Source organism: Ursus arctos, unplaced genomic scaffold (genome assembly GCF_023065955.2).
Source record: "Ursus arctos isolate Adak ecotype North America unplaced genomic scaffold, UrsArc2.0 scaffold_15, whole genome shotgun sequence".
Lineage (NCBI taxonomy): Eukaryota > Metazoa > Chordata > Mammalia > Carnivora > Ursidae > Ursus > Ursus arctos.
In genome coordinates this window covers 782,580-801,881 of record NW_026622819.1, presented here as the reverse complement: position 1 = coordinate 801,881, position 19,302 = coordinate 782,580, and the positions used below count along the sequence as shown (strand labels likewise).

The 19,302-nt window shown below is 65.0% G+C and overlaps 1 protein-coding gene across 8 annotated transcripts in view; it reads left to right on the top strand.

The window, feature by feature from the left end:
- The window catches only part of SLC12A7 (solute carrier family 12 member 7), a 71,754-nt gene that overhangs the window by 45,358 nt on the left and 7,094 nt on the right, over nucleotides 1–19,302 (top strand). For all 8 annotated transcript variants that reach the window (XM_057312148.1, XM_057312147.1, XM_026506636.4 and 5 more), the window contains 20 exons: nucleotides 1,075–1,169; nucleotides 1,514–1,639; nucleotides 3,566–3,712; nucleotides 4,869–4,923; nucleotides 6,025–6,155; nucleotides 6,860–7,101; nucleotides 7,866–8,077; nucleotides 8,394–8,561; nucleotides 9,090–9,188; nucleotides 9,702–9,759; nucleotides 10,167–10,341; nucleotides 11,770–11,888; nucleotides 12,089–12,187; nucleotides 12,614–12,733; nucleotides 13,250–13,354; nucleotides 13,775–13,943; nucleotides 16,264–16,459; nucleotides 16,771–16,940; nucleotides 17,023–17,154; nucleotides 18,957–19,064. In XM_057312148.1, the coding sequence (XP_057168131.1) occupies nucleotides 1,075–1,169; nucleotides 1,514–1,639; nucleotides 3,566–3,712; nucleotides 4,869–4,923; nucleotides 6,025–6,155; nucleotides 6,860–7,101; nucleotides 7,866–8,077; nucleotides 8,394–8,561; nucleotides 9,090–9,188; nucleotides 9,702–9,759; nucleotides 10,167–10,341; nucleotides 11,770–11,888; nucleotides 12,089–12,187; nucleotides 12,614–12,733; nucleotides 13,250–13,354; nucleotides 13,775–13,943; nucleotides 16,264–16,459; nucleotides 16,771–16,940; nucleotides 17,023–17,154; nucleotides 18,957–19,064 (2,726 nt within the window). The remainder of the gene's footprint in view (nucleotides 1–1,074; nucleotides 1,170–1,513; nucleotides 1,640–3,565; nucleotides 3,713–4,868; nucleotides 4,924–6,024; nucleotides 6,156–6,859; nucleotides 7,102–7,865; nucleotides 8,078–8,393; nucleotides 8,562–9,089; nucleotides 9,189–9,701; nucleotides 9,760–10,166; nucleotides 10,342–11,769; nucleotides 11,889–12,088; nucleotides 12,188–12,613; nucleotides 12,734–13,249; nucleotides 13,355–13,774; nucleotides 13,944–16,263; nucleotides 16,460–16,770; nucleotides 16,941–17,022; nucleotides 17,155–18,956; nucleotides 19,065–19,302) is intronic.

The following is a 19,302-nucleotide window of genomic DNA, read 5'->3' as shown; positions in this document are numbered from 1 at the left end:
ATGCAGGATCCAGGGGGTGCCGTGCCTGTGGGCGGGGCACCAGGAGGTGGGACCAGGACCCTGGCTTCAGGAGCAAAGGTCAGAGGTCACCAGCCCCTGGGCACAGGGCTCCTTCTGCAGACCCCGTGGGCGCTTGTCTCCATGAGCACGTACCCCCCCCCCCCCCCCGCCGCCCGTGTGGGCTGCTGACCTCCTCCAGGCTTGCGGTTGGATCTGAGGCGCCTTGGCCCAGCCCTGGGCCTTTGTGTTGGCCCCAAGGCCACAGGGCGCAGCTCCTGCAGGTGGACTGTCTGCCTGCGGTCAGGCCGCTGTCCGGGTGCCAGGGAGCTGTCCTGCTGGGGGTTCTGGGTTTTGAGTTAACCAACCCCCCAACCCTGGCATCCAGCTTCGGTCCCACTGAGAGTTAGTGGGGGCTGTGCTCGACTTGGTGGATGGGGAAGCACGGTTTGGGGGTGGGGTGGGGTCCTGCCTGCTGGGGATGGGGGTGGTACTGCAGGGGCCTGAACGGGCCTGGCTCGCAGGACAGCGTAACTGAACCATGTGGGGGTGTGATATGGGGGGACACTAGGGTCTGCCTTGCTGGCATGGCCTGTCCCCGCCTGGGCCCCAGGTCGGCGGGAATGGGGTCCTGGCCACTCCCGCTCCAGGCATCCAGGGTGGGCTGGGGTCACATCAGCACCTGGCCTCCTCTTGCACGGCAGCCTGTCCCCCTCCCCCACTCCACCCACCCCTTCCCACTCCCTGCTCCCTGAGTCTTGTGTCATAGGTGGGGAAACTGAGGCGGGGAGGGCTGGGCTGCTTGGGTACAAACAGCTGTCCCAGCAGCCAGGGCCATGACCCTGAGGAGCATTGCTGGTGGGGGTCCCAGGCACAGAGTGACATCTGCCGGTGACACGCATGTCTGTGTTTTCGGAACCCAACAGCCTCTCCCGCTGCCCCATGGCTGGCTGGGTGGAGCCGAGGGCCCTGGTGTTGCACAGGGTCTCCCCCAGGCCTTTGTGGACGCGGGGCCTGCAGGGGTGCCTGTCCTGTTCCAGCCACTTCTAAGACTGACCTGAGCGGTTTCCCTTCCAGGAGATGGAAACCCGCGAGAAAACAGCCCGTTCATCAACCACACGGAGGTGGAGCAGGAGAACTTCTTTGAAGGAAAGAACATGGCGCTTTTTGAGGTGACTTACACGTCCCCCGACGAGACACGTGAGGGCCGTGACTTGTTAGAGGGCTGAGACTTCGCAGTCGGTCTCCTGAGGAGCTGGGGGTGGGGCAGAGGGCTGTCCGTCTGACTGGACGCCGTGCACGGGGGTGGGGGGTTGTGGGGGGGCCTTCTCGGTGGGGCCACCTGGGGAACCCGGGATCCCTGACGTGGGCCCTGGCGTGCGTGTGTCTGGGGTGGCGTGGGCCCATCTGGGCCCTGGGAACCTGATCCGGAGCTGGAAACGGCCGGGAGCCCCGCTGGGCACTCTCCCGTGGGTTTGAGGGTCCAGGTGACTAATCCAGTCGTGGCCCCGAACAGGAGGAAATGGACAGCAACCCCATGGTGTCCTCACTGCTCAACAAGCTGGCCAACTACACCAACCTGAGCCAGGGCGTGGTGGAGCACGAGGAGCACGAGGAGGACAGCAAGAGGCGCGAGGTCAAGGTGCGCCCCCACCCCGCCTGGTCCTTGTTCCCGCCCCCTGTCCCCCAGCCCCCACGCCCTCTTCCTTCTCTGTCCCCATCTGCTCCCCATCTCCATCGTCTCTCCGTCTTCTCTCCTGCCTCCCTGGTCCCCATCCCCTGCTTCTCCCCCACATCTGCTCCCCTGTCCCCCCTGTCCCCGTAACCCTCCCTCCATCCCCCTCCCTGGGGCATTCCCCAAGTCCTAGTGAAACATGACTCCTTTCCTCCTCTCTTCTGCACGTGGCTCAGTTGAGGGTGGAAACGGGCCTTCTCTACAGCGAACAAGACAAAGGCAGCATGAGGACCCCGAGGTCTAAGTGCCTGGCCTTGAGGGCTCGGTGTTCCTGCGGGGTTCCCACCAGCTAGGTGTGGAGCATGGAAGCTGGTGAAAGGGTGGGGTTTCCTGATGGCTGCCTCCCTGCCTGCCTGTCCCTCCTCCGTGTCCACCCTGCCCGTGGCACTAGCCACATGGCCGAGGTGCTGGGCCCCCTGTGTGCACAGGGGCCCGCCTCCCTGATCGCCTGTGTCCAGACAGACACGGGGCGTGAGGACTTCCCAGCCCAGCCTCACCCCGGCCACCTTCCTGGGGCAGAGGGCAGGGGGGACACCGGTCCCAGGTGACACCATGTGGGGAGGTGACAGCCGTGGACGCTGTGGAATTGGGTGCCGTGCTTACGGCTGAGTCGCTCACCGGTGTGTTTCTGGGGTTTCACACGTGTCCCGGGCACTGCCTGTGGCTTTACTTGGACTCTGCTCGGGCTCCAACGTTCAGGCCTTTTCCATGCCGCCGGCCACGTCTGTCCCTCTGTCTGCTAGAGCTTGTGTCCCAGGGCACCGACCACTGCCTTCAGGAATAGGTCCTTTCCTGTGGTTGGCCCGGGTCTGCTTGCCTCTTGGAACCTACCGTGGTCCCCACCGTCCCCCCTCACTGCCCCCCTGCCATCTCGCCCCACTGGCCCCTGCTGCCAGGCACAGCCCGGCACAGCCCAGCATGCCCTTCCCCGAGCTCCGAAGTGCGCCCCAGGCTCTGGGTGTGTCTGTCGAGATGTGGTCTCAGCCTCCAGCCTGGTGCGTCTGCACGGCACGTGGCCTGGACCTGTGGCCAGAGCAGGACCGGGAGGTCCTGTCCTTGAGGCAGGGGTGTTGTCTGGCCTCTGTCCCCTTGGGGCACAGGGGCAGGTGCTGTGGTCACAGGAGCGATCCAGCACAGCTGTCCCGTAGACAGGTGGACGGGTTCTGGTTGGGATGAGTCCGCCGCCCCACTCAGGACTGACTCGGTCCTCGGGGTGGGGGCACTGCCCTTACTGTCCCCTGTGTCCCCCCGGGCACAGGAGCTTGTGCCCAGACACCCAGCCCCCACTGCAAGGCACCATTTCCAGGGCTCCCCTCTGGCTGGGCTGATCCAGCAAAGCTGCCTCTAGGAGAGAACAGGAGACCCGCCCTGCCCTTCCAGGAGGACTCAGGGTCTCCCAGCCGCTGGGTGCAGGACATCAGTGGACACCCTGCTGCAGCTGGGGGATGGCTGCCTGGCACGTCTAGCGGCTGTTTCGGACGTTAATTGAACCGTGAACCAGAACTCACACCTTCCTGGCACTGCTGTCCCATTTCCTCCTGCGTCAGGGCCCGCCTGGGCCTCTGGAACCCTGAGCTGCTGTCCGCTGGACGGGGCCTGCTTGTCCTGAGCTCAACTTCCCCGACGCTGCCGTGGCTGCCCTCGTGGCACCCCTTCCTGCCCCCTGGAAGCAACATGGTTCCTCCCAGAACCCGCTCTCTCGAGGATTTCTCCCAAAGCCCCCCTTCTAGGCGTGGCCTGGAGCGTGCAGCCCATGGGGCGTCTGCTGTCCCCGGGGCGCCTGGGGGGGGAGCGGCAGGCCGGGGTCCGCAGGAACCGCTGTGTCTCTTCCAGAGCCCGCGCATGGGCACCTTCATCGGTGTCTACCTGCCCTGCCTCCAGAACATCCTCGGGGTGATCCTCTTCCTGCGCCTGACGTGGATCGTGGGCGTGGCCGGCGTGCTGGAGTCCTTCCTCATCGTGTCCATGTGCTGTACCTGTGTGAGTGACCGCGGGCCTGGGGCTCCCCGCCCCCAGGGCAGCCTCCTCACGAGTGCTGGCGCTGGCGGGGGGACGTCGGGCTGGCCGGACTCCCGTCCCTGCATCTGCGGGAGGACGTGGCCAGGGGTGTCTGGGGGGCGCCAGGGCCCTATGTTAGCGCCTGGGCTCCCTGTTTGAAGGAGGGGCTGCCCGTGCCAGTGACTTGTTCAGCCCCCGACCCTGTTTCCTCATCCCCGCGTGGCCCCAGGAGCCTGCGTCCTGTCGCGCTCACTGCACCAGGCCCCCTTCTCAGCGCCCCGGGTCGGCTGTGGCCTCCGCGTGTCCTAAGCGCCTGCTCCCGCAGCCTCAGGCTCTCCTGCCTGGCTCTCACAGTGGAGACTGGAGCTCAGCTCCCCTCATCCCCCCAGGGGTCTGTCACCTGGAGCTCTGGCCCAAAGAATGTGCCCCCCGTGGCTTCATGGGCCGTGGCGTGGCCATCTAAACTGCATTACCTCTTTCATGTCTGGTGACATTTCTCTCACTGGGGAAATGTGCACACACCTGGAGTAATTGCCGTAAAACCAGATAAAAATTAGCATAAGGACCAGGGGCTCCTTTAAGCAGCACATGCATCCCATAGGATTTTTAGCCAAAGGTGCGCCCGGTGGAATCACAGTGGCCACTGAGGCCCTAACTTTCCTGAGGCTGTTCCTTCTGGTCCTTGGGTGGCAAACTGCCCCCAGCCTGTGGTGTGGCCACTTCTGAGCTGTGCTGGGAGCTGGAGGCAGAGCCACCCAGGATAGCTCTGGAGGTCCTGCATCCAGCCCCCAGGGCGGGCACCCAGACGGGGTCTCCCTTGTACCCCACGGTGGGCGGGCACCCAGATGGGGTCTCCCTTGTACCCCACGGTGGGCAGGCACCCAGACGGGGTCCTCCCCATACGCCACGGCAGGTGGGCACCCAGACAGGGTCTCCCTTTCATTCCAGGTAGGGTCCTGAGTTGGGTATTTCTGGGTGCCCTGCAGGAGCTCAGCTTGGGGGGTTGAGTGGGAGATCGGGGCAGCCCTGAGTGTCCTGGCGCCCGTGTGCCTGACTGCTTGGCAGCCCCTCTGTGATGGGGCTGGGTGTGGCCCCCAAGGTGCCTTGTCTTCTGAGAAGATAGCCTGTGTCTCTGCAGACGATGCTGACTGCCATCTCCATGAGTGCCATCGCCACCAACGGTGTAGTCCCAGGTAAGGGTGCCGGGGCAGGCTGTGTGGGGTCCCGAGCTGAGCCCTGCTGGGGACCCCACTCAGGATGGCCTCAGCCCAGGCGGCCGGCGCTCTCCCCAAAGGGCCCCAGTGTGTGCACGTGCCCTTACCCGCCTGGCGGCCAGCCCGGAGGACAGAGACACCCACATCTGGCTGGCAGCGGGGTGGGGAGTTGGGGACGTCCTTTGCACAGCCAGGCTCTCTCAGGAGCCCCCTCAGCAGGGACCCTGCCTCCAGGCAGAGGTGCTCATGGGCTCCCGGCTCTCAGCAGTGCATGGGAGCTGGTGCCTGGTGTCCTGGGCGTTGTCCTGTGTCCCCAGAGGGCACCGTGGGCCGTCCTAAGGCTAAGGTCCAACTCCGACGCTGTTGCCCAGCGCCTGACCCCGCGCTCAGAGCTGCTGTGACGCTGGGTTTCTGCTCCCATCAGGAACCTACATGAACGCTTCCCGATACTTTCTTATGAGATTTCGGCTTTGCTGTGTTCACAGACTGTGGCCTTTCAGGAGCCGCTTTTTGCTTTTGATTCTGGAGTTAATTTCTCCCAGATGCTCACTATTTAGAAATAAACTGAAGCACCACGGTGGGCAGTGGGCAGTGCCTGCCTCGGGCGCCGTGTGGCCGGTGTCAGGGGCCTGGGGAGCAGAGGGGCTGCGGGGCTCCGGGGACGGCCTTCAGTCTGGGGGGGCTGCATTGTCCTTGGAGCCCTGGTGGCACGGCTGCAGCTACTGACTGTCTGCAGGGTGGGTGGGGGGAGCTGCAGGCAAGGACAGGGAGGGGGCGCTGTGCTGCGTGTCTAGGCCCTGGGGGGCTGCCCCGTGCCCGGAGCCTCCGTGGCCCAGCGGGTGGCAGCGGTGTGGACAGCGTAGATCCGCAGTGGTCGTGTCCCCGCCCACCGGCCGAGCCGCCTGCGCGCAGGGTCTGGGGTCCACCGGGCATTAGCCACCATCTGGGGCAGGATGGTGTGCTCCAGCAGCCACAGGCTTCCTTGGCCTTTTTGGGGCAAAGTGCACAGCGTCAAGGTTGGCGTTGGCATCACAGTAAACGGTGCGGCGCTGACCCGCTGCTTCTCTGTCCCGTTGGCAGCTGGCGGCTCGTACTACATGATATCGCGCTCTCTGGGGCCTGAGTTCGGGGGTGCCGTTGGCCTCTGCTTCTACTTGGGCACGACCTTCGCCGGGGCCATGTATATTTTGGGGACCATTGAGATTTTTTTGGTAAGTGCCTTGTTTTGGGCTGGTTTTCCAGACCTCGAGGAATCCCTCCCGAGGCACACAGGCCCCCTCAACCGGCCCCTCACTCTGACGCCTGCCTCCTTGGGCTCTTGGGGGGGTTGGCTGTATCCCTCGCTCAGGGGCTGCACCGTGGCTGGTGACCATGCCCGTGCGGCAGTGACCGGGTCCCCGGCTGCCCTTCAGATCGGCCGCCAGGGTTCTTGCCAGGTCGACGTCCGAGTGCACAACAGGCTGCAGGCCTGAGCCCGGGATCAGCCGCGCGGCCCTGGCCTTCAGGGCCTCATCTGTTGGAGGCAGGGCTGGCCGGGAGACGGCTCCTCGCCAGGAATTGTTCTGTCCTGTTGTCCCCACTGTTGATGTTACACGAGCTCAGGAGGGCCTCCTCCAGAGACGTTCTCACTCCTAGATTGTCAGCCGCTGTGGCCCCAGCCCTGCAGGCTGAGCTGGGGCTGCTGCCCCGGGCCCGGCTTCCACGACACCGACCCCAGGGGCAGCTTCTCTCGAGGCTTCCCTCTCCGCTCCCATTTCGGGGCACCCACCAGGGCCGTGAATGTGTTCGGGAGGGTGGGGGCTCACGGCGGGGAGGGAGCCCAGCATCAGGCCCTGCAGAGGAAGGGGCCTCTCCTGTGGGGCCAGCTTCCAGGCAGGCTGGTTGGCGGCCCTTCTTGACCCTCTGTCCCCTGCAGACCTACATCTCCCCCAGCGCGGCCATCATCCAGGCAGAGACAGCGGAAGGCGAGGCCGCGGCCATGCTGCACAACATGCGTGTGTACGGGACGTGCACGCTGGTGCTCATGGCCATGGTGGTCTTCGTGGGCGTCAAGTACGTCAACAAGCTGGCCCTGGTGTTCCTGGCCTGCGTGGTGCTGTCCATCCTCGCCATCTACGCCGGCGTCGTCAAGACCGCCTTCGACCCGCCAGACATCCCGTGAGTCCTAGGCCCGCGGAGGGCCAGCTGGTCCTCCAAGCCTCGTCCGTGCCCATGACCACGTGGCCGGGCCCAGGGTGGCGGTGCCGTGGGGCGCAGACGCCCCTGCTCCCGCCCGGTCCATCAGGGTTCTCGTGCGACCGCGTCATCTGCGCGGGTGGGATGGGTCTGGCGAAGGTCACGGGTGGACAGGGTGCTGCTGGCCCCAGGGACAGGCAGGCGGCACTGAGCTCCGCCTGGGGTGGCCCGTCCTCCGTGCTCCCTGTGTCCCGGCTCCCCTGGTCCTCACAGGAGCCCCCCCGTGGGTTCCTTTCTTTTCCCTCTTCTGGATGTGGATGCCAAGTCCCAAGGAGGTGGCCCAAGGTCACAGAGTGGGTGAGCGAGCCGTGGTATGTCTGGCATGCGGTCTGTCAGGCTGGCCGGGTGGGCCCAGCCCCCACAGGGCTGATCCAGGAGGGGCTGGTGGGCCGGGTGGCCGCTGGCGCTGAGCCCCTCCCCGCTTCTCCGTGTGGAGGGAGGCACCTGTGTCAGACGCCTGGAACGGCCGTGTCTGCACCACGCTGCGCTGAGCCTCTGACGGAGGATCACGAGGGGTTGCTGGGGTCCTGCGTCAACCCCGACCCCTCGCAGCTCGCGCAGCATTCCCATTGCCCAAGGTGGAGTGTCTGAAGCGACTTAGAGCCCCCAACCCAGTTGCCAGACAAAAGCAGTAGTCGTTTCAGAAGGGGCCCGCACGTCCCCTCACGCCTGACTCTCCACACTAGGGTCTGTCTGCTGGGGAACCGTACCTTGTCGAGACGCGGCTTTGACGTCTGTGCCAAGTTCCACACCGCCAACAACAGCACGACACCCACCGCGCTCTGGGGCCTTTTCTGCAACAGCTCCATGCCCAGCGCCACCTGTGATGAGTACTTTGCCCAGAACAACGTCACGGAGATCCAGGGCATCCCCGGCGTGGCCAGCGGCGTCCTCCTCGGTGAGCGCCCTGGGGTTCCACATGGGACCACACCTCCCCTCTCCCACGGCTGCCCGACTAGGAGCCAGAGCCGCGGTCAGTAGACCCTGCCTTTTTTGGGGTTTGCTGCTGGGTGCACAGGGGGTCGTGGTTGGGGGCAACAGGGCTTGTCCCTTGGTTCTTCTGGGAGGAAAGGTGGTGCGTCATCCTGTGAAGTTGCAGCCCATGGGAGCTGGTGAGCCCTTTGCCCCCCGTGGCCTCTGCTGGGGCCTCCCTGATGGCAGAAGCCCTGGCAGAAGGTTCTGGAATCCTGTTACTGGCCTGTTGTTGCCCACAGATAACCTGTGGAGCGCATACACAGATAAGGGGGCGTTCGTGGAGAGGAAGGGCACACCGTCAGTGCCCGTGCCAGAGGAGAGCAGGGCCAGCGGCCTGCCCTACGTCCTCACTGACATCATGACCTACTTCACCATGCTGGTCGGGATCTACTTCCCCTCCGTGACCGGTGAGGCCCTGCCCTGTCCTTCCACTGTGTACGGCTGCCCTGGTCCTCCAGGAAACGAGCCGCCGGGTCGCTGCTCCCCACATGCTGATTGGGGTGCAGGAAGAAGCTTTGTCCCAAGCAACCCGACAGACCGGCACCACTTGGAGTCACCGACCGTGGCGCCTTGGCGTGGACCCGAGTGGTGTCCTTACAAGACCCTCAGCTGACCTTCCGGGATGACCTTCAGTGCGCGCCAGTGCCACCTCCCTTGCCGGGACACCCCTCCGCGGCCCGGTGTGCAGCAGGAGCCCCAGCCCCCACCTGGCCTGGCGTGGCTGCCCGAGCCACCTGCAGCCACTGGCACATCTGGCCCGTGCCCGGGCCGCTTGGCCACCTCTTGGGCTTCCCCTCCGCTAGCTGCAGCCCCACGGTTCGCAGGCTGGGTGCTTGTCTTTAGTCTCACGCCCTTCCCGTGTGTGGTGGCCTGGGGCTGGGCCGGCGGTGCTTTCCAGGTCTGCTGTGACTGGGCTCCCCCGGTGGTTTCCATAGGTATCATGGCGGGCTCAAACCGGTCCGGGGATCTCAGGGACGCCCAGAAGTCGATCCCCACAGGGACCATTTTGGCCATCGTGACGACCTCTTTTATCTGTATCCTCGGAGGGGCCGAGGTGTGGGGGGTGCAGGCGCTGGGTGAGGGAGGCGCCGATGGCCTGACCACTGCTGCCCCAAGGGAGAACCAGGCTGGCATCTGCCTGTGGAGGGAGAATGAGAGACGCCAGGACGCTGACCTCATGGCTGGCTGCGGCTGGAGCCGTTGTCCGTACACGGCGTGTGGCACCCACATCCTCACACGTGACATGTGGCGGTAACCCGTAGCTGCGGGCACGGCGTGTGGTGCTTGTGTCCACGCCCACAGTCACAGCGTCGCCATGCGGGTCGCTGGGGTCTGTCCCTGCCGAGCGATCCAGCGTCCCCTGCCGGGCGCCCATGGCGGTCACACTTCCGGCCACGGGCAGCCTGACTCACCTGAGCCAGGACGGGGCAGCAGGGAAGGCGCCTGGGGGGCCATGGGGTCACGGCAGCGCGCGGGGTGGGGCAGGCCTGCCTGCGCCTGGGACCCTGTCGGTGTTTGGCCAGCCACTTCCTTGACACGAGACAAAGACCTATCCTGCATCGTGCTTTTCGGGGCTTGCATTGAAGGCGTGATCTTACGAGATAAGTATGTTGGGGTTTTGTGGCTTCTAGAAGCTTCCGGGTCCGTATCCGTTTTCTCATAGATGATGGTAACGTTGACTGTGGGACCTCCCGCAGCATTTCAGACTTCGAGCGGGAAGCAAGAAGCCCGCGGCCCCTCTGGGGGGTTCTGTTCGGTCTGGTGTGTGCGTCCTGTCCTGCTCCAGCCTGGAGCTGGGGAGCCACCGAGCACCCCACCGCCCGAGAGAGCACGAGGGGTTCTGTGCTGTCCCCGACAGCAAGGCCGTGCGGACGGCACTTCTCAGGAGTGACAGTGGCTTCCCTGCTCCTGAGGAAGGTCACGTGGGGGGGAGCGGCCTCATTTCAGCTCAGAGCATGGGGAGACGCTACGTCTTCAGCTTGTGTTCGAAAGCCTGCCCCCCTGCCGCACAGGTTCGGGGAGGCCCTGCAGGGGAAGCTGGTCATCGGCATGCTGGCCTGGCCGTCCCCCTGGGTCATCGTCATCGGCTCCTTCTTCTCGACCTGCGGTGCGGGCCTGCAGAGCCTCACGGGGGCACCACGCCTGCTGCAGGCCATCGCCCGAGACGGCATCATCCCCTTCCTGCAGGTGAGCAGGGAGGCCACCCCTCAGAGCCGGGGGCCCCGCGGGAAGGGGTGTGTCTGCGAGGGTCCCTGAGGGTCTGCCCCCAGAGCACAGTCTTCACGGTTACAGACCGTGGGACCCACGTCCCCACCACCAGCCTGGCTGCCCTTCCCCAGGTGGTCGCAGGGCTGAGGACCAGGTGCATGTCGGGGGTGGGGGGATGGCCCCTCCCCGCCCTGGGCCACGGGAACAGTTGAGAGGAACAACCTGGGAAGCCTGAATCTCCTGCAGGGCCGGCATCCTCCCCGCTGGGACACAGCGTCCTCCTGTGAGGATGGAGCTTTCCGGAATGAGCTTGAGGGGCCGATGTCTCAGTGTTCTGGGGCCAGCACCCCAGACGCCACAGGCTGGGGGTCAGACGAAAACACGTTGATTTGCTCACATGCTGGAGGCAGGAAGCCCCCGACGCAGGCGTGGGCAAGGCTATTTTGTCCTTGGCGTGTGGGCACCACCTTCCCCGAGTCGCCATGTGGCTTCCCTGTGCATCTGTGTTCATGTTTTCTTGGGAGGGCACCGGTCACCTGGGTTTAGGGCCACCCTGTCGGGCTGGGTCGCCTGTAAAGCTCACATCTGCAAACACAGTCAAGTCACCTGAGGAGCTGGGGCCGGGGTTTCACTGGGCGGTTCTGGGGCGCATGAGGCCGCTTCGTCTGTTCATCGCCTGGGGTGGGGACTGGCCCTCCCTGCTCCAGAGCACGGTCCTCACCTTCACTCCCTGGAAGGTTCCAGCAGACTTTAGAGCTCTGTTGGCTCAGCGCAGACACGGTCACGCACCGGCTGCCCCGAGACCCTCCTGGATCGGGCGTTGCTGTCAGGAGGGAAGGTGGCGGTTGTGTCCCTGGTGCCCCTCCCTGAGTCTTTCTGGTGTCATCGTGTGTCTCTGCAGCCTGCGCTGCATGTCCCTTCCCAGAGCCCCTGGGCAGCAGGGACTATGCTAGAAGAGCGTTGGACGCTGGTGACTCTGGAGGCAGTTGTGGCCTCCATGTGGCTCTGCCCTGTGTGGCTGTGGACGAAGGGCCCAGGCACCTTTCAGGGAGGTCCTCAGAGTTCTCCCGTGCGCGTGTGTGCAGGGACCCTGCCTCTTCCCCCACAAGGCTGGCCTTAGGATGCCTGGGAGGCTCCCGTCCAGCACATGGACAGGTTGCCTTCACCCCTCACTGGTCACTGTGAGACCCCAGGCCTGATGGTTCCTCAGCCACCGTTTGTCTTCTCGGTTCTGGATATTGGGTTTTCCTCCCAGAGCTGGAGAGGGTCCAGGACGCGGGGTGAAAGTCTGCCTTTGCCTCTGTCCCGTCCCTGAGCCCCTCTGGGGCTGCACCTGAAAAGCTGGGCTTCTCACAAGGACGCGGGCTGCTGCTCCACGCCCACAGCCCCCCTGCCCTTTCCCTGCAGGTGTTTGGCCACGGGAAGGCCAACGGGGAGCCCACGTGGGCCCTGCTGCTCACGGCCCTCATCTGCGAGACCGGCATTCTGATCGCCTCCCTGGACAGCGTGGCCCCCATCCTGTCCATGTGAGTGTCTGCAGTGGGCGGTGTGTGGGGACAGGCCACGGAGATGGGGCTGCCACTGTCGACGAGGCGAGTGCGAGGTCGTGCTCAGGGGCAACAGACACGCACGGTCACGGGGCCCGGGTGGTCCTCGTGGAACGGTGCCGTGGACGGGAGACCACGTGGGCCCTGACCGGCTGCCCTGCCCTCTCCTCGTGCCCCAGGTTTTTCCTCATGTGCTACATGTTCGTGAACCTGGCGTGTGCGGTGCAGACGCTTCTGCGCACGCCCAACTGGCGTCCGCGCTTCAGATACTACCACTGGTGAGCCCCCCGCAGGACGGCCCGGGCCCGGCGTGGGCTGGGCGGGTACGGCCGCTGCTGTCTGGGCCACAGGCAGCGCCGGCCACGGCTGAGCCAGGAAGGGCCCAGTGCCTGCGTGTGTCCCCCGGGCCACCGGGCATCACGTGGCACGTGGTCCCCACCGGGGGCCCGGCCTCAGCATGTCTGGATGTCTGGCTGTGGGCTGCTTGGTCTGTGTGCTGCGGGTGTGTGGTGGACGCGTGATGCCCGTTGTGCTTTGTGGCCCGTGGGGCGCTTGAGAGCTGGGGCTGGGCCAACCCTCGACTCGGGGGTCCGGCCCCGGCATCACGGCTGCTCTTTTGCTGCGGCGGAGGGAGGTCTTGTTAAGGGGCAGTAACGTGTGCGGGTCCTGGGCGTGGCCGGCGTGTGAGCTGTGTGTCCCGCCAGGGCGCTGTCCTTCCTGGGCATGAGCCTGTGCCTCGCGCTCATGTTCGTCTGCTCCTGGTACTACGCCCTCGTCGCCATGCTCATCGCCGGCTGCATCTACAAGTACATCGAGTACCGCGGGTGAGCTGCCGCGGGCGGGTTCGTGCGGACGCCGGCCGGCGCTCCCTGCGGGGGTGTCCCCGTGGGGTCTGCGTAGCCCGGTGCAGGTGGGGGGCCACAGCGTGGGGCGGCCCCACTGTCCGTGGCCACACGCCTAGGCATCGCGGGTGAGAGCTGCATTTGCTGCTTGGAATCGATTCCACGCTTGTGACGCGTTTTCACGACGTGGTTTTTGAGAACGTTGAAGTCCACCAACTGAAGCCCTGATGTGTGATGGATTTCAAAGTTCCAAAAAGTACGCAGCGTCCAGAGTGGCTGGTCCATTCCTGGGGCGTCTCGCCTGGGGGCCTGGCTCCCTCGGGGGGGTGGGCCTGAGGGGTCCGGCCGCTGCTTGGAGGTCCCCTCCCAGCTCTTTCCAGGCTAGTTTAGAAGGAGCGTTGGGGTGTGACCACTCTGGTGAGGCCAGGCCCACCGAGCCAGCTGTGCTCATCGGTGTCCCCGGCTCCGAGGGCCCAACCCTCTGCCCCTTCCTTGCAGGGCCGAGAAGGAGTGGGGTGATGGCATCAGGGGGCTGTCGCTAAACGCAGCCCGCTATGCCCTGCTGCGTGTGGAGCACGGACCCCCCCACACCAAGAACTGGAGGTGAGCGCCTCAGCCCCCCGAGCCGGCCTCACGCCCTTGGGACACAGAGTGCCGTCTCCCACATCACACTTCAGAGACGGAAGCCGTTGCTCGCTCTTTTGGGGAGTGATTGTCTTGAAGCTTCTAACACCTTCCCTCAGTTCGCGGTGGTCGGCTGTGGCGTGATGAGTGTGTGTCTGGGCACTAGGCCAGACCCAGGTAGCGTGGTGGGTGGGGTGTGGGGCGAGTGCACCGCCCCGGGGTCCCACTGAGGAGGAAGGTAAGTGCGTGGACCGCCAGCTGTGCGTCTCCCGCTTCTGGGAGGACAGGGATGGCCTCTGTCCCTCAGACGCCTGGAGGTGTAACCCCGGGCAGGCTCGCTTCCCCCCTGCTGTTGAGCGCGGGATGAGGGGCATGGGGTGACCGCTCTCTCTGCCGCAGGCCCCAGGTGCTGGTGATGCTGAACCTGGACGAGGAGCAGCGCGTGAAACACCCCCGCCTGCTGTCCCTCACCACCCAGCTCAAGGCCGGCAAGGGCCTGACCATCGTGGGCGCCGTGCTGGAGGGCACCTACCTGGACAAGCACGTGGAGGCCCAGCGGGCCGAGGAGGTGGGCAGGGACGGGGCGGGGCCGGGTGGCGGGTGAAGCAGGGGAGGGGCAGGCCCGCCACTTGTTGCCTGCCCTGCGCAGGAAGGTCAGACCAGCACGTTTTCCATCTCCGACGCCCGAGAGCATGGTTTTGCATGTTGCACTGTTGCCTTGTTTGTAGAAGACCGTGGTTTCTGGGTTTGGTCAGGTCAGGACTGAGACGTCACTGAAGAGACCTGGCGTGGGGCAGGCCGAGACCACAGGGAGAGTGTGCGGGTTGGAGGCTGGTTCCTCTGGCCGTGGAGATGTCCTCCTGACGGCCGGCTCCCCCGCACCCTCCACAGCTCGGCCTGCCATCGTCCCTGCATGCTCGCAGTCACACGGTGGCATGAGGCCCGTGTGGCGGGTCCGCCTGTCCAGGGGCTCTGGCTGGAGGAGATGCTGACCTCGGCCCGCGCAGCCTCACCCCTTGTGGGCTCTTCAGTCTCCGCACCTTCAGACTGCTCCTGATGGGGGGTTTCAGGGACACGTGGAGACGGCCTGGTGCCGCGAGTGCCCGGGGGCTAAGTGTTTCCAGGCAGACCCTCTGGGTCCTGTGCTTTTGTCTCTGACAGTCCGTGTCCGTGGCGGGAGGCACGTCAGCGCTGGTTCCCGGGCACCCTCCCTGCTTGCCCCGCATCTGTCTTCCCTTTCTCCCCGTGCAGGTGGCGTGGCTCGGGCTCTTGCTCACGGGGTGGGTCCTTCTCGCTGTCTGGCAGGTGGGGGAGCAGCCCCGTGTCTGGGTGGGCCGCTGTGGTCATGTGTCCAGGAGCAGCCCCTATATGCCTGCGTATCCAAGCAGGGGTTGCAGGTGGCCTCTGACCCTCCCGCCGCCTCCCTGAGCTGGGCATTCAGCTCCTTGCCGTTGGCGGTTCGCGGGTTCGGCTCGCTCAGGGAAGGCAGCCGGCACGCCGGGTACCGTTCCTTCTTCTCTGAGGCACCCAGGCTTCTCTTCAGTGGGATCGTAAACCTGTGGGCTGGCCACAAACTGGATTTAGACGGTGTTGTCCTCATGCTGGTCACACTGTCCTGTCAGCCGGGGTAGGCTTTTCACCTGGTGCCTTTGCTGTGTGGACTGCGTCTCGCGTGTGGTGACGAGCTCCGGCCCAGATCCGCCGCGTGGCGGGAGAGGCCCTGGCGTTTATTTCATATGTTGCACGAGTGCCACACGGTCACCAGCCGCAGCTTGCACTGCACGGGGCATCTCTGGGGAGCCGTGTCGGGAGTGGGCGTCCACAGCCACGGCCCAGGATGGTTGTGGCGTGACTGCGTTCCCCGTCCCTGCCCCTTGCTGATGCCAGAGACTGCTGTCGTCTGACACGCGTGTTCCTGGGCTTTTCTGATTTGTTAACAAAACCAGTTCTGCAGGAAGTGTTTCACATGTGACATTACCGTAAAGCGTGTTTCCCGTTTTAGTGAGCGTGTCTGCATTGGCGTCGCGCTCGTGTCATGTGCATGTTCAGGTTTCTCTTCCTTGGTGCTGCTGTGTTTGTGTTCGGGGGTCTGTGGTGTTTCTGTGTCTTGAGCAGTTCTGTGTGGTAAGCGGTTCCGTGGACACGTCTCATTCCCCATGGGATTGTTTGTAGGACGCCGTGGAGTCAGTGGTCGCGTGGACTCCGAGGGTCTGGGCCAGGTTCCGGTTTTGTGGTCCACCTGTCCATCTGCGCGAGTGTGTCTGAGTGACCAGGGCGGGCAGGGGGCCCATCCGGCCCCGCTCTGCCGTCTCTTGGGGACGATGCCGTGTGCTCCTGGCTCAGCCCCATCACTGCACTGGGAGGCGTGAGAGCACGTGTGTAGGTGGCCCAGCTGGGAGTCACCCCAGACGTACAGCCCCAGTGGGGGGCTCAGAGCCACGGTGTCCGCGAGCAGAGGGCACCGCCGTCTGTGGGGCTGGGGGAGTAGTAGCTGTGTCCCAGAGGGTGAGGACCCAGGGGCACCACGGACCCCTTGAACCCGGGCTTGCTTCCGTGACCAGACTCCTGAGCTGGCCAGGCGCGTCTCGGCAGGGCGGCGGTGCGTGGGGCATTCTCCCGGCTTCGTAAGTGGAAGCTGCCGGCGCACCCTGACCTTGTCTCACTTTCCCTCCTTTGTTCAGTGTCTGAACCGGGGAAGGGCCATGCCGGTTCCCGCTGGGATCTGGCCGTCTCGGGGTTGGCTCACGGGCCGGCCAGGATGTGAGGAAGGGGAGGCCCTGCGTCTCCTTGGGAGCACGCACGAGGTGGTCTTCCGGGGGGCGGGGGTCACGGTGCAGTTGGCCCCCACGGTTTCCCCGAGGAGGCACCGACCCAGCTTGTCTCCCCAGAACATCCGGTCTCTGATGGGCGTGGAGAAGACCAAGGGCTTCTGCCAGCTGGTGGTGTCCTCTAACCTGCGGGACGGCATGTCGCACTTGATCCAGTCGGCCGGCCTGGGGGGCATGAAGCACAACACGGTTCTCATGGCCTGGCCCGAGTCCTGGAAGCAGGAGGACAACACTTTCTCCTGGAAGAACTTTGTCGGTGGGTAGTGTGTTACGGCCGTGGGCAGGGCTCGCGCAAGCCCGCGGCCTCCTGGCGTCCCGTAGGAAAGCATCCCGCACTTTGGTAGCCTCGCTGCCTCTTCGGCCAGCCCTGCGGTGTGGTGATTGCCGGGAGGCCCACGCTCGGTTGCCCATGGCCTTCCGGCCGGAGGCTCAGCTCCTGGTCGCGGGAGGGCCGCCTTCAGCGAGCGCCCCGAGTGGCGCTTCACGGGGACCCCGTGGCCTCGCCTGCCTCGCACGCTGGCCGGAGCCCGTGAGTCCACGGGGCGACCTGCCACTGCCTCTCCACAGAAACCGTCCGAGACACCACGGCAGCACAGCAGGCCCTGCTGGTGGCCAAAAACGTGGACCTGTTTCCACAAAACCAGGAGCGTTTCGGCGACGGGGACATTGACGTGTGGTGGGTCGTGCACGACGGGGGCCTGCTCATGCTGCTGCCCTTCCTGCTGCGGCAGCACAAGGTGGGCCACGCGGGGCGGGGGGCAGGGCAGGGTGGGGGGCCCCCCCCGCCGGCCACGTGCTCACGCCAGCCCCGCCTGCCAGGTGTGGAGGAAGTGCCGGATGCGCATCTTCACGGTGGCGCAGGTGGACGACAACAGCATCCAGATGAAGAAGGACCTGCAAGTGTTCTTGTACCACCTGAGGATCAGCGCCGAGGTGGAGGTGGTGGAGATGGTGAGGGCGCCACGCCGGGCTCTGGCGGTTTACGGAAGTGCCACATGCCGCGGCCTACCCCCGGGTTCGCTGTGCCGGGCTCTGGGATCGACGGGGCTTACGGGGTTCGCGATTTGCGGGAGGGGGACCCTGCAGGCACGCTTGGCACCCGGCCCGTCACAGCCCGTGAACCTGCGGTCCAGGCTCCCACATTCCCGCCCACAGACGCGTCCACAGGGCGAGCGTTCTTGTGCTGGTTGCTCTCCCCCAGGGCTACTGTTTGTGTCCCCCCAGCCACATCCATGTGGGCTCACGTGATCTCCCCACGTCGGGGTTTACGCTGGACCACGCGGTGGTTCTGTCGCTCGTGCTGCTCTGCTGTGGCCTCTCTGGCGTTTTCGAGGCAGCTCCTGTGTCTCTCTGTCCCGTGCTGTCCGCGTCCTTGCTCTCACTCCCTGCCAGCTCTTCCCGCCCACGTTCAGGAACCTTACGTGACGTTAGGTCCCTGAAGCTGAACAGAACCGAGGTGGAAGCAGTAGTGGGGTGCAGCGTGGCGAGATCACGCCGTGAGGCACAGACTCTCGTGGGTTTGCGTTAACTATTTGTATTTCAAAGCTGCTAATTTCAGATTCCAAGTAGGTAGTTGGTGTGTTACGTTTGATGACTTGTTAAAATCTGTGGCCGTGCTTGATTTCAGTCACGATAGCAAGTTCTGTTTCGTTGGCAGTGACGTTAGGGACATAATTGCGTCTCTTTCGTGAGAGCAGGCCACTGTTCCTGCGTCACGTGGCCGCGTGCTCCTGTGGGAGCCACGAGCAGACCATGGCTGGGACCCGCTTAGCCAGGTTCTTCCATCAGGAGGTGGGCAGGGAGCCCCACGGCAGAAGGGGAGGCCGGAGTCAAAGGCCAACATTTAACAGCCTGAAGTCAGGGTTGCTACAAGGGGGGTGCTCCTGGTCAGCACGGCTGAGGAAAACCAATCCGAGCGTGAGCCGGACGTGTGAGCAGGAAGGGCCTGGGGGTTCCCGTTAAGACGTGTCTTTAAAATTAGACTTTATAGAGTTTATAACGAGCGCCAGGGAAGTAAGAGTTGGTGCATATTTGGCCAACAGAGTCAGGTACACCTGGCTGACAACCAGCCCCCCATGAATGTCCCCGGAGGTCAGCAGTCAGCGGGCTGCCCACGCCCGTCTCCCTTTCCTAAGTGTTGGAGGCCGAGGTACGTCTGTGTGGACGACATCACTTAAATACCTGGAAAGCCCAAGGAAATATTCAGAGTTTAGTAAGGCGGATTGGTGCAGAAACAAGGCGTCAGAACCCGTCTCCCCACATTGGTGGGAGAGGATCCGCAGCTCGTGGGAGCAGTGAGTGGGGCGCCGGACAGGAGCCCAGAGTCCCACAGAGGGTCGCGGGGTGCTCCCTGCTCTCTGGCCCAGGAGGGCTGAGGAGGTGGTGCTCTCCCGATGCCGACCCCAACCCCGCCGTGGACAGACGGGTGGGAGGACCCAGGGCCACCTGCCAAGGGTCAGGCCAGGGGCTGGAGAAGATCCTGGCCCTGTGGTCACACACCTGTGCAGCCGTCGGCCGTCCTGGCGCGGAAGACGGTGCCTGTTGTGGGCGTCACCCTCGTGCAGGACGAGGCGCGTGCTCGGTGTGGGGTTCCCTCGGGCCGTCTCACGTGTCCGGGAGGAGACGTGGATGCTGCTGCAGCGGCTGTTCCCACCCACACGGTCACCCACACTCACCGTTCGGGCGGCTGGGGCTGGGGGGGACAGCGGTGCGGCCGAGCACGCCTTCACCGGTGCACGTCACGCGCTCTCTAGGTTGAAAACGACATCTCGGCGTTCACGTACGAGAAGACGTTGATGATGGAGCAGAGGTCCCAGATGCTGAAGCAGATGCAGCTGTCCAAGACGGAGCGGGAGAGAGAGGTGCGTGTGCGGGAGCGGGTGGGCGTCGGGCACCCCCACGGGCGCGCACAGCAGGGCAGCCCCTCTGAGCAGGTGTCCTTGTCCTGCCACGCCAACCACGCTGGCCTGACCAGCAGGACGAGGTCTTGGCGGTCATGGGAGCCATCTGTCCCCACGCTGGGTTTTCTGAATGGCCGGGTGGCACGATTCTGCCCCCGCCTCCTCTCCCCACACGCGCCCTCATGGGCCCCAGCAGTCC